Here is a 17,565-nt window from a genome sequence, read left to right as displayed (position 1 = left end):
CTTCAAGAGATAGTTCACTCAAAACTGGTTCTTGTGTGTCTCATAAACTAATGAATACTGTATGTGCATTTAAATTGCTCAAATAAGATTTGAGAGCTATGGCAGGGGAGAATTTTTCAGTGAATATAAACATAAAAGGGCTTATAAGCACATAAATATTTCATGAGGTAAGAACTGAGTTGTTTTTTTTATTAGTTGTGTAAACATCAAGCAGGGTTTCATAACCCACCATAACAGTGCAGCACATATCTTAACCCAGTGTCAAATCCTAAGCCTTTAAAATGACAATAATCCAGAGTAAATTAAGTATGAAATGCCAGATGGCAGAATTTTCATTTTTGGGTAAACTCTTTTATAACTTTGGATGATCCCTTTAATAACAACAATACCTCTGGACCCATTACCATGGTAAATGTGCATGCTGTGTTGTATCTGCTTTTGAGAATGCCTCTTACCATGCTTTCATATTTTATTTGCATTTACCATGGTATACTAACAATCTGCTGAAGAACAGGGAGTTTCATGTCTCTGGTATTTTTATTTCACTGCAACAAAACTTATCTTTTCTTACATTTTACACTAACTCTGTTGTTTGTCTTTCTTCCCAGTGCTAATAACAGTGGACATCGGTGACTAGGATTCTTTTATTTATATTTTCTATAGTTACATAGAATTTCATATTATTTCTTCATAATCTGTTTACTTGATACATTCTCTGATGTCCTCTAATGCTTCAGAAACACAAACAATGAGTTTTAAATGAATAGAGAGCATATAACGGTGCTCCTCTGTGATAATACATTTATAGTAGTGATATCTCAGATATTACATTTATAGTAAATGATCCTCATACATATATCTTTCAATAAGCTAAAGTTAAGTGGGTTAACTCTGATGTGATGTCAGTCATAACCTCCATAGTGGTTCCATTCAAAAACATGCTGCTGTTGCTGCTTATTTTATTTCATGTCATGCTGGGATATGGTATCTATTTGTGGTAGTGCTTAAAGGGTTAGTTCACCCAAAAATGAAATTTCTGAAATTAATTACTCACCCTCATGTTGTTCCACACCCGTAAGGCCTTTGGAACACAAATTAATACGATGAAATCCAAGAGGTTTTTTATCCCCCATAGCAAGCAACATAATTACTGTCATTCAGGTCCAGAAAGGTGTTAAAGGGGCTATATGTAAGATTTTTACTTTAATAAAGCATAAAAATACCCCAATATGTTTGCAGATATTTAAGAAACATGCTAAGTTCAGCTACTTGTTTCTCAGAAAAACAATACTACAGCCAGATATTCTACTTTGAAATGTGCGTTACGTGCGAAACCGTGTGCTGTCAGTTTATCCAATAATATTTCGACATCACAGGTTGCCAGTTGGTGGAAAACAGAATCGCAGAATCTACCTGACCTAAAAAGCCTCTGCCTCCATCTTAAATCTCTATGAACGACAGCATATTAAAACACAGATAAATCAACTCATCAGCTTACAGTGTGTAAGTCTCTTCGGCTTCCATTGTCAATTGCGCTCCCTCTTGTTGCGTGTCCTCAAGCTGGCCACCCCAGTCTTTGAACGAGGCGGCGGGGCAAACAATAGTTTGAAATTGGACTGCAGTACCTATTTTGACCACTGGGTGTCATTCCTACATAGAGCCCCTTTAAAGACATTGTTAAAATAGTCCATGTGACTACAGTGGACTGCGTCAGCATCACACGCATGAGTCGTGGTGCTCACGTGAACAGCGCCGGCCAATACTGGGCTGGCACTCAAACATAAACACGGAAGCGCTGCACTGCGTCAGCTGCATAGGAGACTGACAGGTAAGAGAAGAGATTGTTGAATAAAGTCATTATTTTTGTTTTGTTTTTCCGCACAAAAAGTATTCTTGTCGCTTCATAAGATTAAGGTTGAACGACTGCAGTCACGTGGACTATTTTAAGAATGTCTGTAATACCTTTCTGGACCTTGAATGACAGTAATTAAGCTGCTTTCTATGGGGGATTAAAAACCTTCTTTGATTTCATCAAAAATATCTTAATTTGTGTTCCGAAGATGAACAAAGTCTTGCGGGTTTGGAACGACATGTAGGTGAGTAATTAATGACAGAAATTTCATCTTTGGGTGAACTAAACCTTTAAGTATAGACAATTTATTTTTTTTAAAGTTTATTTACGTAACACCTGTTTATCTACAGTATTGTCATAGCATCAACTATGAATTCATTTTCCACTAAATATATTTTGAGTCATTGTACCTCTATTTACATAGGCTTGTGCTTTACAAAATTATACAGTGGGGCAAAAATTTTACATCTCATTGAACGTGAAAGAAAGAAATTATAAAGTAAAATAAAGAAATGTTAATGTGTATATACATATATACATATGTATATATAATTTCTTTCTTTTTTCTTTGCACTCCACTGTATATCAGCTGCTTTTTTCAAAACAAGGAGACTGCATGGATCCAAGCTGGCCTTGACGTCCTTGCATGCAAAGGCCTTAAAATGTGTGAAAGATGATTAACATTGTCATTTAATAAATGAACAGTCCAGTGCCCATGATCATTATCATTTCTTATGTCCTGAAGCTCTGTCTTCCTCTTTTCTTCACTTCTATCTCTCCATTTCACTGTTTCTTTTCTCCTGTGATAATGGTTATGTGGAAAGCAGCATTGCTGATGGCCAACATGACCCCTCCCCTCCCCGTCCCTCCCGTCTCTATTGTGTTTCCTGCCACAGGAGTCCTCTTACCCCTCTACCTGGCATAGAACCCTACTGGGAAGGCCAGGAAAGGAGCAGCTACAGGCCTCCGCCCTCCAGTCCTCTGTGAGTGCCTGCACCTTGTTCAGCAGTGTGCACTGCCTTATGTCGCATGCGTCCCATGTGCGCTGCTGGGCACGGTTGTTTTGGCAGGCTGTGAACCCATGAGCTATACACACAGGAGACCCACAAAACTTAAGAATTTGTTGCCTTTTGGCACCCTGCCTGACTCACACATTTACGCTCAGCCCTGTGAAATTAAAGGTGCTTTCTGGGTTTTAGTGTGAATGAATGTTTGTATAAACACATTTACATTAATACACTTACAATGGAAGCCTAGCAGGCAAGTGTGCCAGAGGGTTTCAAATCAGAAATGTAAAGCTTGTGCTATTTTAAACATAAATGCTCAAGTAAATCTTTGTTGTTTACATTCATTATTTTTAGGTGGAACTTGTTCTCTAGGAAGTGCAAAAATAATTTCTCTGAGTGGTGTTTGCATAGCTTAACTAATGTAAAAGTACTAGGGATAGTTCCATTACATCACTTCCGTTTCAATTCCATCACACAGTCACATGTACTGTATAATTATTTGTATATATACTAGAGGGACAATACATTGATGCATTGCGAATCGAGAAATGATTCTGGATTGATTCTGATATTCTGATTCTCTCTCGAGTTCAATTTTTAACAGCAGATGGCACTGCGTGCTTTAGAAACAGCTGTACTCTGCTTGCTTCCAATTCCTTACACACCACTTGAACCTTCTATAAAATAATCCTTCATAAAGTTCAAAAAGGTTGAAGTGAATTATAAGGGTGTTTGCAGTGGGCTGTTTACATTAATCTGGAGTCATAAAAGCATTCTGAGGTGCAAATACATTATCAGACTCCGCCGAACGCAAGAGCACTCTTCTTCGTGATCATTTGAGCATCCGGTTAAAAAAATAGCCTGTTTGCTATTAAAAACTAAGCTCAGAATCGATTTGCGATGCATTTGGAAAATATCAGAAACGACCAACGAATCACAATGCATCAATAATATTGTCCCAGCCCTGATATATAGTATATAGCAAATCTCAGCTGTACAGTTATTTATATCATCAAAAAACGTAACTATCATCCATCTCTTCAAATAAAGTTGGATAGAATGTCCAACTTCGTCTACATATACAGTGTACTCATGTAGGGCGATTCTATATCTCAACTGCTTGATTGCTTAAAATGTAAACTATATTATCGCCCAGCTCTAATCTGTTAAATGCAACTATAGGCCCTGTTTACATCTGTAATTAATATTCATTTTGCTAGATCAGATCACAAGTAGATGAGGGAGACATTCCCATTTACACCTAGTGTTTTAATGCATCTCTTTTGTCCACTTTCGACCACTTCTGTCCTGATTTCTTCGAGGGGAGGGGTCAAACATATCTGTTGAGTTCTTAAACACAAAAGAATGTTTGTCATTATAACAAACAAAGTGTAGATATTACTGTCTGTAACAAGATTCGTTGTACAGTGTAAACAGCTTCATTGATTATAACAAGTTGGCGAGATCACGTCATCGCAATGAACTAAGATGAGTGACAGTTTTTTAGTGATTATAAAGGGACCACTCTTTGCTTTCTAGGGCTAAGTGATATATAATCAATTCAGAATTCAAAAAAACTTTTATGCTTGACCAGCAGCCACGTACACACTGCAAAGTTTTGGCAGTGACATCAACTAAAATTCATGTGTTTGAGCAATTATTATTGTCATGTATGCATGTTTTTTTTGTTGTTTTTTTTTTCTCCTTTCCCACAAAAGATTATTTTGTGTCTCATTTGATTGGGTGGACCAGCCGCAGTGACACGCCACTGGTTTGAACTACCTCTGGAAGTTGTCGAAAGTGGACAAGCTCAAAATGTTTTGTTTACACTTGTGTTTAGCATTGTGCACTTGTGATGGGATTGAGGAAAGTGCTTCTTAATACCAGCCGTAAACAAGGCCTAAAAGGCATTAAAATATTAAGATATAATAAACATTAACATTATCATGAAACATCATGATTTTATGTAAACCTGCATTGAAACAATGCATATTCTGAAAAGCGCTATATAAATATAATCAAGAAAAAAAGTTTAATATTATGCTCTATAGTATAAACTGCATTAGGCAAACCTATAAAACTTTGTCCTGGGCACTGTGAATTTTACCAACAACCCTGTTACATTTAGTCAAAATGTAACCTGTTTGTTTACTAGGCTTCCATTATGTATATTTACCTTTTCCAATTATAAATTGAGGGATTTAAAATTTTCCAAACATGCAGTCTATAGATTTTAGGGTGAAATTAACTTGGAGAGTGCCTTTAATTTGATTAAAGCATCGATTTTAATATGTCCTGCAGAGGGCGACACCGCACTTTAATTTGATAATGAGGCAGTGCGTCGAGAGCTGTGGAATCCTCTCCACAGAACTCGGTCAAGTTGGTCACGAAAGCTTTTCATAACACTCACTTTTATACATAAATAAGCAAGCAGCCGGAATATTTAAATTATTCAGCTCACAAATATTTTACACACAATCCTCTCTGAATCAAACTTAATGCAGCTTCCCAAACTCACCAAGTCACCCATTACATGGCTGGACCTTTGCTTTGAGATGACTCAGCTGGTGTGTGAGATGAGGGTGTGGATGTGTTTTGATTCTCTTGTGATGCTGTCACTTCTCTATTTAGTTAAGACTCCACAGTTTATACTCAGTTCTTCTTCTTAGTTAAAGGGTTAGTTCACCCAAAAATGAAAATTCTGTCATTTATTACTTACCCTCATGTCGTTCGACACCCGTAAGACCTTCGTTAATCTTCAGAACACAAATTAAGATATTTCTGTTGAAATCCGATGGCTCAGAAAGGCCTCCATAGCCAGCAATGTCATTTTCTCTCTCAAGACCCATAAAAGGTACTAAAGACGTCGTTACATGGTCCATCTCACTACAGTGGTTCTACAATCATTTTATGAAGTGACTAGAATAGTTTTTGTGTGCAAAAAAAAAAAAAAAAAAAAAACCTAAATAACGACTTATATAGTGATGGGCCGATTTCAAAACACTGCTTCCTGAAGCTTCGAAGCGTTATGAATCAGTGTATCGATTCATGATTCAGATCGCCAAAGTCATGTGATTTCAGCAGTTTGGCGGTTTGACACGCGATCCCAATCATCTACGAGGTTTACGACATGAGGGTAAGTAATTAATGACAGAATTTTCATTTTTGGGTGAACTAACACTTTAATTATTCTCACTCATGATGGGTCTCTCCGAGTCTGCCTGCCAAATATTTTCCCTTCACAGGTCCACATTCTATCTATCTATCTATCTATCTAGATTTCACACATACAAAATTTGACAGTATAGTTTAAACAACGGTGCACGCATTAAGCCCCCAGGCTGCCAAGGGGTGGCTTGGACTCTATTTCATGTGTCTTATTCACCCTCGTAATGTTTGTTTCAGATTTCTCCCTCCCAAGCATCTGAACCACTGCCTGTATGTCACCAACACACCCTTGCACACCAGAGGTTAATGTGCAGCAACTGGTGTTCCTGTGTTCAAATGGCTTTTTGTTTGTTATTTTTTGTTTGTTGATGGATTGAACTTACAGTATATAAATCGTAAGCATTGCACAATCTTGGTATATTGTGAAGTTTATGCACTTTGCGTTGTTATTTGGAATTGCTTTTAACAGTGAATGATTGTAGTAGAATGAGCTTTTAATGAGATATTTTGTGCCAAAAACTATATGAACTGGTATTGTACTGCCTGACAATCATTTTTGAATGCTCAGCCTAATTAGTCCAGAAAGATTGTGAATGGTGTGACCTAAAATAGCAACTATGTGTTTGTATAAATTTTCCATGTGCAGTAGAACCTGAATTGTGTCTGTTTGAATATTGAAGATTGTTTTAACTCATTATAAAGTTCCAGGAGAATTTAGCATGGAAGGCAAAGTAAAGAGAGTGACAGTTTTCTTTGTCTCTCTATAACGTCTGATACCATCTTTCTCTCAGCGATCCTGAGGTCATTATCTTTCATCACAACGTTTAGCAGGACAACAAACTTGAAATGATCAGCTGATAAGGATAATTACAGTTACAACACACTGAATCTTTGATGTTTTATCAATGTTTTTTATTTAACATGTTTACTCTTGCAAAATGAAAGCACAGTCTTGTTGATAAGCAAGTCAATATCTGATCAGATCTATCTGTGTTTAGTTTTCTTTTCATTTTCTTAAGACATATTGTATATTTTGCATTTAAGCATTTGTGAGAACAATGGTGAAAAGTTTAGACTTTACTGGAGAGTGTGTATTGTGTGTTCCCTCTGCTTGGCTTGGGAAAAGCCTGCTTAATAGTGCACTGTATTGTTGCTTGGAGCAGGCATAACGTCATTGCACCTGAATGGTGGTCATCAATAGGCAGTTGCCATGGAAACCAAGCTCCGTCACCGCAGCCATTACAAGTGAAAGTGCATGCTGTAATGATTCAGCAAAAACAAAGCTTCAGCCATTACATGTACATTTGTTATTGAATAAAGTATTATGGCTCTAATATTTCTGGATTTTCTCTCTTCTTTTCTGGACTATGCTTGTTATTTCTTGTTGTTTGGTCACATGGATACTCTCAGTTGAATGTCTTTGAAGATGTCACCATCTATGATTAATAAGGGCATATATATATATATTATTCATGTTGCCTACAATACACACTCACAAACACTACATTTAATTTTTGAGGAAAAAATGGTGTTAAAACTTAATTATGATATTCAAACAATGGTGACTAGAGAGTATAAGGCCTTAACAAGGATGAGTTATGACAAGATATATCCAGAAAAAAAGAGTGAAAATTACAGCAACAACAATTAAACTCATATAGAGCACAAAATGGCTTTATTTTGAATTTAACTTAATTTCTCTGATAGGTTTCAGGGTTCTACTTTCTGGGGCCTAAAATTACAAACCTTTTCAAGACAGTTGTCCTAGACAACATTTTTTCAATCTTATTTGAAGATAACTAATTGTTTCTAATATGTAAGGTAACATAAAGATGCCTTGAAAAGATAAACTTGTAAATAGTCTAAATCATAGTTACATTTAGCTCCCATGATTGTGACCTTAAAGTAAACAAACCACTTAAGTGATCATTCTGATTAATGCTGACATTCTAAGAGCCAAAAGCAGAAAGTTACACAGGGGTCAACTGGTTATGGCAACTAAATTATTTATTTATTTTAAAATGTCAGAATAGTTTCTGAAACAGTTAATTGTTCAACAGTTCATTCAATTCAAGTAAATAAGCTAATTTATATGCACTGCTGGATTTTATAGTTCATTTCATGCTTACCTGTTGTCACTTCGAGAGTGGTGGGCGTGATGTAGTCTAAAAGTGGACCATGTGCTAGGAATCACAAGGTTGGACCCCAAAGGTCACCATTGTGACCTTGAGCAACACATCTCACGTCACTCCAGTGTGTCCCTGTAAAAGTTTATGTAATTTGTATCTGATTTCCAAATTTACAGTTGAACTTATATACTAGGTGTTCACATTTTATTTTCACACTTTATTGTGTGCTATGTTTTGTATATGAAGTACCTTGGGAGCATCTGAGACTAGAATCTTTCTCACTATGTGTAATTTGGTATATTGTACAATTGAATCTCAGGTATTTCTCCCAATCAGATAATGGATGTGGCTTTTTGGATGAGTGATGCAACATCATCAATATTATAATCAAGTCCAGTTGTCTATGACTTATCATTTCTTTTTCTTTCCCATTGTTATAGGTCATCTTCTGGAAAGATTAGTCCAGAAAGCGTCCGCTCCATAGGACCTCCTTCAGAGTCCTCAGAGGATGGTTTACGGGCAAAGAAGTTTCCTCAAAGTCCTGCCAAGGAAAAGGAGCTGTCCTTATACAAGAAGACCAAGAGAGCAATAATTAGCAAGAAATACAGTGTCTCTAAGCATGAAGCGGAGGCTACCACTCCAATTGAATTGATCAGTCGTGGCCCAGATGGGCGCTTTGTCATGGATCCTACAGATATGGAAACTCCAGTTAAGGCACGGCGCATTGAGGGCTTTCCCTTTGTGGAGGAGTCTGACCTGTACCCTGAATTTCGACAGTCAGATGAGGAGAATGACGATCCGGGGCCCATGCCACCTGTGATGGCTACCCTCAGACCCCATCAGATCTCCCCCATTTCTTCTAGCCAGGAGTCTTACTTGCAGCCCCCAGCCTACAGTCCCCGCTTCCAGAGGCCCATGGAAGGCATGACTATCATGGAAAGCAGTCGACTCCAGGCTACAGGGCAGATCCGCGGTGCTCCTCACTTCCGAGCCTTTTCCCATGGCCAGTTCTACAGCTATTTGGGAAGTCCAGGGGAACCTGAGCCTCCTCCCCCCTTCTACATGCCGGACACCAGCCCTCTCAGCTCAGTAATGTCTTCTCCTCCTTACCACCTGGAGGGACCTTTTGGCCATCCCACCATCCCGGAGGAAATCGGTGAGGGAGAGATTCAGCATTATGCAGTCTCTGGCTACACCCTTCCCTTGGCGCATCCCTCCACCTCGCGCTCTCCAGACATCTGGCAACGACCCGATTTCACCTTTGCCACAATTGAGGGTCCTCACTTTATTTTTCCACCCCCACACCCTTTGCATCTTCATCCGGAACCTCCCCTTCCTCCCCCTCTTGTTCTTCCACCTAGTGCCCTCCAGCCCTCCACCCTTCAAGTATCTCCTTATCCTGGTATCCTGCAGCTGGAGGCTCCAAAGAGCCGCCCCAGCAAGTCTCCCAGCAAGGTCAAGCCTCAGGGCCTTCCAGCCAAGCGTTTACCTATGCAAGAGGCACAGAGTCTAGGGCAGCTAAGACACACAAGCCACGGTATGGGTGTACCGGTATTGCCTTACCCTGACCCAGTGTCTCACATGGTTGGCCCAAGCTCGTTCGGAAGCCTGGACACCCGATGGTACGAGCTTACACCCAGGCTTAGCCCCAGGCAGCCCCGTAGGATGGAACCCAGCATGGTTGTTCTCCAACCATCCCGCCTCTCACCTCTAACTCAGAGCCCTATTAGCTCTCACGAAGGCTCTCCAGAGATTGTAGTACGCCCCAGGCCCCGTCCCAGTGTCATCCAACCCCCAATCCCTCCTGAGATGTCTGAGATCACCCTTCAACCTCCTTCTTCAGTTAGCTTCTCTAGGAGGTCCTCCCCTTCCTCCTCACCTGCTCAAGGCCAAGGTAGTCGAAGGGCAAGTCCCAGCTACCGATCCCACATGGCATTTGCCACCTCAGCGGCAAGCTATCCGTCACAGTCCCCTTCACCTCCTGTTGAAAGCAGCAACATTTTTGGCCAGATGCCAACCCAGAGGAGGACTGAGGAGGAGATCCTTCCATCAGAACCCTCTCCACCCCAGTTATCAGCTTCAGGGTAGGTGCACTAGGCCTGTAGCGTGTGGATTGATAAATCATGTACCATCTGGCCTAAGTGTAACATCTAGGACCCTTTAGGGGTCTCAGTACAGAAATAAACACACTTTTGATTTTAGTCTAAAGCTACAGTTTGCTCACATGGGCAAAATTATGTTTGCTGCTTGCCTTAAGCTTATTTTAGTAATGTTAGAACTCATGCTTTCATAGATACACTGCCCCAGATGCCTTGCATTATTCAAAACCATTCAAAACCATTTTCTACATAGACAAGTTGTGCTATAGTTTTCTGTGTCACTAATGCAGCTTTTCATGTCAGACATCCAATTTCATTCATAAGGTCTGTGAAGCACTTTAAAGCACTTGTCTTAAAACCAAAGTGAGCAACTTCAACCAAATGTGGTTGTGGGGTAACAGATTCCAAGTCAAGACTTGATGAATTATTTGCTTCACAGACATGGTGACAGACCTTTTAGGGCTACGTGTCTGGAAAGGTTCTATTTTAAGTCGATTTAAAATGCAACAACGAAGCCCCTAAAAAGCCTGGAATCAGAGGGACACCACTACAGGATCTCAGCCTTTCCATTCACTGTCATGCTTTACCCTGCCTTTCACCCAACAGGAGGAACCCCACATGTGCAATAAAATTGACCAATCCCAGTCCAAATGAAGCCCACTGTTTTGACTTACTCCAGGCTTTTTAGGACGACTCTCAGAATGTATGATGTGGAGGCTGAGGTTGGTGTGTCCGGCACAACAGGCACAGGTCCTCTCCTGTTCCAAAGAAACCTGACCGCATGGTTGCCTTTTCCACACTCCCCCTCTCTCCCACCTCCTGTCACCCAGGTTACCCCAGCTCTAACTGCCAGGGGGAGGCTTGTTGGGCGAATCGTGTTGCAGGGACTGTCTGCTTTCATCTGTTGCAATGTCGTCATCATCTTAAATAGGGCATTTGGTCATTCTTAATGACTCCTCGAGTCTTACCTGCTTTGTTTTTGATTGATCTCAGCTATCTGGGCAGCGTTGTTGTGACCAGGTCCTCTACACCGCAATAGGTAAGGGTTGGATCCATGTCTGAAAGGGGGGGGGCAGCAGGTGGGGCTTTTATTCACCTCGTCCTTTAAAGGGGAATACAAGTCTTTGGGTCTTGCTTTCCTTTTGTTTATTACCAAGTTTCCTGTTTTTTTGTTTTTTTATTTGTTTGTTTGTTTTTAATTTTCAGATAGCCACACATTTAAGTTCTGCAGTCTTGAAGCCAATATGCATTCTGGTCTTAGTATGCATATGTACATTTCCCAGTTATTGATTAGGAAGCCCAGCACATACCATTTGGTCAACACAACCTCATGCTTGAGACAATACAAAAAATAAAATATCAACAGCTTGAATATCGATTTTGTGAGAAGCTGCCATTTAAAAAGTCCTCATGGTTTTGAGATTCATGGTAACCTTCATGGTATACTTTCTGTCTATATATAAAAAAAGTGCTTTAAAAAAATATAGTAAATGACAGTACAAACACTACTTGCAGAGGCCGGGAATTTTAGCTTGATCCTGGATGAAGGTGACCAGTCGTTAGGGACCGTCTCAAGCAAGAGTTGCATGTTACACTTCATTTCAGGTAGGTGCTTTTTATTGCTTGAAACAAATTCAAGTGATTTAAAATCCATTAGCCTTTTACAGACACCTTATATGATTAAATGCAACACTTTTTTTTGTATAATCATGATTGATCTAGTGTATATGCAGTGTATGCATAAAACTGCACTTGTTTTGTGTAAGTTTGGACTGCAGAACACATTTCACAATCATGTGAAGCAAGTTTTCTTCCAAAACAATTCCTGCACTTCCTTTACAATGGGGAAAGTACTATTGACACTAGAAAATGCTTCTTTTTAAGTTGTGTCTTTCACCCAATGAAGTGCTTTTCCGGAGTATTCCCCTTTAAAGTTCTGTTCCATGTGCAAAATGCCATGCATGCCATTGCTAAATATTGCTCTTCAGTTGAAAAACCAACAAATATCTGATTAAATTCTTGTTACATTTGTTGTCCGAGTGCTTTGTTTTATTTTTCATTATGTGACTGTTCCCAAGTAGCCATTTTTCCCTCCCGCCATCTCTCCCCCTGTCAGCATGGTGAAGCCCATTGTAGACAGTATTCATGTCTATGAGCACATTTCTGACAATGCTTTGTCGCTAAGCTGTGATTTTCCCCCTCTACTAATGGCCTTTAATTTCTCTCGGCAGCCTCAGCAGAAGGACGGCCCCTCTATAATGCTATTTCTGTTATTTTGTCGTGCCTCGTGAGAGCTGTGTGTGTGCGAACGTGTGTGTGTGTGTGGGGCAGAGTATGCGGGCTGCCGGTTTAAGTGCCTCCATACTGTATTTGGATGGGAAGACTGTACAAACTAAACTGTCTGAGAATGGATTTATAAAGCATGTATTTAAGTATGCTAATCTACTGGAATTACCCCAATCTATGTCATGATTTCTCAAAATTTCTCTTTAAACAGATACATTATGTTGCCATATTGAGGTACTGTATACATTTTAAAACAAAATTCATTTCCTAATAATATATGATATATATGATATAATAATATAATATATGATATAATAATATATATTTACGTTTTGCCTTCCTGTTGTTTAAGCTTTATCTAATTTTTGTTTAAATGTTGATTTGATCGCTAATTGATTTTGGCCAGGAAATACCTGAAAAATTCTTAAGTATACCTCTCTTTCCACTCAAATAAATGTTTTGCATCATACTTACCATGCTAAACTGGATCATGCCTGGTCCAGATCATTTGAGTGTAAGAGATTCATGGGTAATCTAAGTTGCTTGTAGGCCTGCATTAGCAACAGTAATTTGACCAAGCCATGTGGTCACTACTGTGACCAGTTTAATATACATGGCAAGCCACCGCACTACCTGTCCCCTGTGTAATGGCTTTGCCTCTTTTTGCTCCCTATACAGAAAACGTCGAGGTGCACCAAGTGGCTCTGCAGGGTCTGAGAGGATAGAAGCACTGAGATATCAACGAGTGAAAAAAGCCAAGAAAGCCGGAATCAACAATAACAACTCCAAGACCAGACGAAAGACAGGTGAGGAACAAGTCAAAAGCTACTGTAATTCGTACACTATAAGCCTCTTGTACAAAATATAATGCGCTTTTTCTCATCAGCATAATCTCTGTATTAATCTGTTCTGTTGCATACTGCCTTCTATGAAAGTATGCTAATTAAAATGGAACAATGTATGTTCTGTACTTACAGGGATAACATTTATAATTGTTTTGATACTGTATGTCTCTAACACTTGAGCCAGAATTACTGTGTCTGAAAATAACAAAAGGAGAAATAAAACTAGACAGGTGTCCAGTTTTGTTATGTATGTCCAACCTCATGATCGAGGTATCCAGATTTGCTCCTACCTAGTAACAAAGAATTATACATATGTAGAACCAGTTAAGTTGGAAGAAAATTATGTAATGAATCGTGTCACCTTTACCATGTTCCATGTTCGGGGGATTTTCTCTGAAATTGGTCCGAGATCCTCCCGGCCGTGATTAAATAATTCCTCATGTCATCGCATTCATGATCACTGTATCAGTGTCCTTTATTACACATAAATTTCATTTGAAGAAGACATGATTCTGGTTCATGTTTAGAGCACTAGAGTAACTGCCAACTGGTTCTGCTTCAATACCCAAATTTTACATTATCAAGTAGCATCAGTAAACAGTCATATTCCCAGCAGGAAACTACTACATGGTTATTGTAACTGCATGCAAATCGAATGTGAACTTTGTGTAATGTTGTTCATGAATAATGGCATGTGATGCAACATGTCCATGTAGGCATCTGCCTATTTGCTGCAAAATACTATAGATTAGACACATACACTTTAATAACTGGTATGTACGCTGCTGTTCAGAAGTTTGGGGTCAGTACGATTTTTATTTTATTTTTTTTTAAATAAATTATTAATACTTACTACTCAACAAAGATCAGTTAAAGGGTTAGTTCACCCAAAAATGAAAATAATGTCATTTATTACTCACCCTCATGCCGTTCCACACCAGTAAGAAATTCGTTAATCTTCGGAACACCAGTTAAGATATTTTTGTTGAAATCCGATGACTTGGTGAGTCCTCCATAGCCAGCAATGACATTTCCTCTCTCAAGATCCATTAATGTACGCGAGAATATTTGCATGCAAAGAGAATATTTGGTGCGCCAAAAAAACAAAATAATGACTTGTATAGTGATGGCCGATTCAGGAAGCTTCGGAACATAATGAATCAGCGTATCGAATCATGATTCGGATCGTGTGTCAAACCGCCAAACTGCTGTAATCACGTGATTTTGGCACTCCAAACCACTGATTCGACATGCTGATTCATAATGTGCTGAAGCTTCATGAAGCAGTGTTTTGAAATCAGCCATCACTATATAAGTCATTATTTAGGTTTTTTTTGGCGCACCAAAAATATTCTCGTCTCTTTATAATATTAATATTGAATCACATACTTACATGAACTGATTTAAATATATTTTTAGTACCTTTATGGATCTTGAGAGAGGAAATGTTATTGCTCCCTATGCAGGCCTCACGGAGCCATTGGATTTCAACAAAAATATCTCAATTTGCATTCTGAAGATTAACGAAGGTCTTACGGGTGTAGAGTAATAAATGACAGAATTTTCATTTTTGGGTGAACTAACCCTTTAAATTGATCAAATGTGCCAGTGTCTATTTATCAAAGAATCCTGAAAAAAAAAAAAAGTATCAGTTTCCACAAAATTATTGACCAACTGTTTTCATTACTGATAATAAGAAATGTTTCTTGAGCATCCAATCAGCATATAAGAATGATTTCTTAAGGATCATGTGACACTGAAGACTGGAGTAATGGCTTCTGAAAATTCAGCTTTGCCATCACAGAAATAAATTACATTTTAGAATATATTAAAATATAAGTTATTTTAAACTGTAAAATGAAAGTAGCGCAGGTTTCAGTTACCAGATGAATTGTGTGAGATACAATGGTGCCATGGGCGATGACAAATTTTAGGACATGTATGACCTTTAGATGCCGCTATGACCAGTCAGAGACCTGGGATATTTTATCATCATCTATCCTCATGTGCTCATCTGTCTTGCTCTCAATACAGGTGTGCCCCCCTCTCAGACCCAGCAGCCCCACACCTCTCAGGTCCTCCAGCCAGAAGAAGTTCTCTACCTCCGGAAGAAGAAGAAAAAGTTGACTCGCCAGGACCCGTACACCCGCTTCTCCGCTCTGCTGTACCGTCGCCCACCCCGAGAAGATCAGAAAGCCATTTTGGCTAGCATGGACACAGCAGACCCAGACCACGCCACTCTCCTCTGAAGTCCCAGAGATTACAGGCCACACTCTCCCCAAACTCTGAGCTCCTTCCACCTTCGCTCAGCCAGCCAACGTCTTCACATCCACACCGACGCCAATGGTTTACTCCTCTTCTCTGTTCCGTTACACTTAATGTATCACAAGAGAATGCTTGTGTTCCAAGGTTTTGCTCCAGTTCATTTACCTCAAATTCAGAAAGATCGGTCAAATAATCTTACATGCTTCATCTTATCTTTGGGATTAAGTGACTCTTATCAGATGGCGAGTCAGATAAGAGAACAGCTGTCAAGCTTCCATTTTATTTTGCCAGTAGTCTCAACCATATCTTGCAGTAGATTCTCACAGGTATAGCTCAAAATCACCACAAACAAAGTTCTGCTATACTGACAAACACAGCAGTAGTTAGCAATCAGAATATTCTTGTATTTTTAAATATGTAATTTCACAGTGCAAATTTAGAACATATTTGCAAAACCATTCATGAAATGTACACGATACTGTTCAAAAGTTTGGGGTTTTGGGAAAAAGTCTCTTATGCTCACCAAGGCTGCATTTATTTGATCACAAATTAAGTAAAAACAACAGCACTATTGTGAAATATTATTACATTTTAAAATGAATGTTTTTTTATTTTAGTATTTTATATGTCATTATTTCCAGTAAAGCTGAATTTTCAGCATCATTACTGCAGTTTTCAGTGTCACATGATCCTTCAGAAATCATTCTAATATGCTGATTTGGTGCTCAAGAAACATTTCTTAATATTATCAATGTTAAAAAAAACAGTTGTGCTGTATAATATCTTTGTGGAAACCGTGATACATTTTCTTTTTCAGGAGTCTTTGATCAATATAAAGTTCATAAGAACAGCATTTATTTATAATAGAATTTTTGTAACATTATAAATGTCTTTACTGTCACTTTTGATCAATGTAATGCATCCTTAATAAAAGCATTAAATTAAAAAAAAAAAAAAAAAAAAAAAAAAAAAAAAGTTTTACTGACCCTAAACTTTTGAACTAGCATATGAATTTGTAATTTATATTAGTTTTAAAGGCACCATAGCGATGGTATTAGACTTATACAGGAGTATGTGTGCGTTTAGGATGTTGTTAGTGTCTTTCCTCACTTACCAATACTGCATATTTGAGGACAAAATAGAAAACACAAAGCACAACATCTGTTAAAGCGACAGTACAGGCAGAGACATAGGCTTGGACTGCAACGGCAACCACTTGAATAAGGGAACATTTTATTCCGATGCAATTTTTGATAAACGTACTTACAGAAGCTGCTACATCCTTCTACATTTTTTGAACACAAACTTGAAGGACTGAAGCAAAACCTTGGTGACTACTGTGAGTGACATTTTTAGTTTATGCCAACCTCACTTCTCTTGGTTATCAAGCTATATTTGGAAAGTACTATAGTAATGCCAAAAATACTACAGCTTCCTTAATCAATAAGACAATAAAGTGTACTGTACTGTGAGGAGGATAGGATTTTGTGCCATAATATACTATAGTATTTTTGTCATCAACATGCGATGCCCCCTTACATTAAAAAAGGCATACATCAGCCTTAATAGGGCTCCTAAATGCTTGTTCCTATTGTGTTCGTTACTTTTTTTTTTTCTCTCTTTTCTGTTTAAATGACAAAAAAAGAAATCTACTGCCTTTGTAGGCCATTTTCGAGCCTTTTTTTTTATTTTTGGTTAAACCAGTAATGGCAACCCAGCGCCTATCTCTCTCCTCTGTGAAGACCCTTGGGGGGAAATCTCTTTGGGATGAGAGGGCTATACCCAGCGGCCAAAGGTTTTTATTGTGTTTCTATCATCCAACGGTGCTTCTTTTCTACAGAAAGACATGTATTTTCACTGTCTGAACAGAGATACCTGGGCAAATGTACATTTTAGCTTGCTAGCCATTGTCAA

At 38.7% G+C, this 17,565-nt stretch overlaps 1 protein-coding gene across 2 annotated transcripts in view; it reads left to right on the top strand.

The window, feature by feature from the left end:
- Positions 1–16,460, top strand: part of igsf9bb (immunoglobulin superfamily, member 9Bb) — a 145,117-nt gene extending 128,657 nt beyond the window's left edge. For both annotated transcript variants that reach the window (XM_067376561.1, XM_067376560.1), the window contains exons 18-20: positions 8,597–10,240; positions 13,220–13,347; positions 15,421–16,460. In XM_067376561.1, the coding sequence (XP_067232662.1) occupies positions 8,597–10,240; positions 13,220–13,347; positions 15,421–15,635 (1,987 nt within the window). In that variant the 3' untranslated portion in view covers positions 15,636–16,460. The remainder of the gene's footprint in view (positions 1–8,596; positions 10,241–13,219; positions 13,348–15,420) is intronic.
- The last annotated feature ends 1,105 nt before the right edge of the window (positions 16,461–17,565 follow it).

This window comes from Chanodichthys erythropterus, chromosome 22 (genome assembly GCF_024489055.1).
Source record: "Chanodichthys erythropterus isolate Z2021 chromosome 22, ASM2448905v1, whole genome shotgun sequence".
Classification (NCBI taxonomy): domain Eukaryota; kingdom Metazoa; phylum Chordata; class Actinopteri; order Cypriniformes; family Xenocyprididae; genus Chanodichthys; species Chanodichthys erythropterus.
This window is presented reverse-complemented; position numbering and strand designations above follow the sequence as displayed.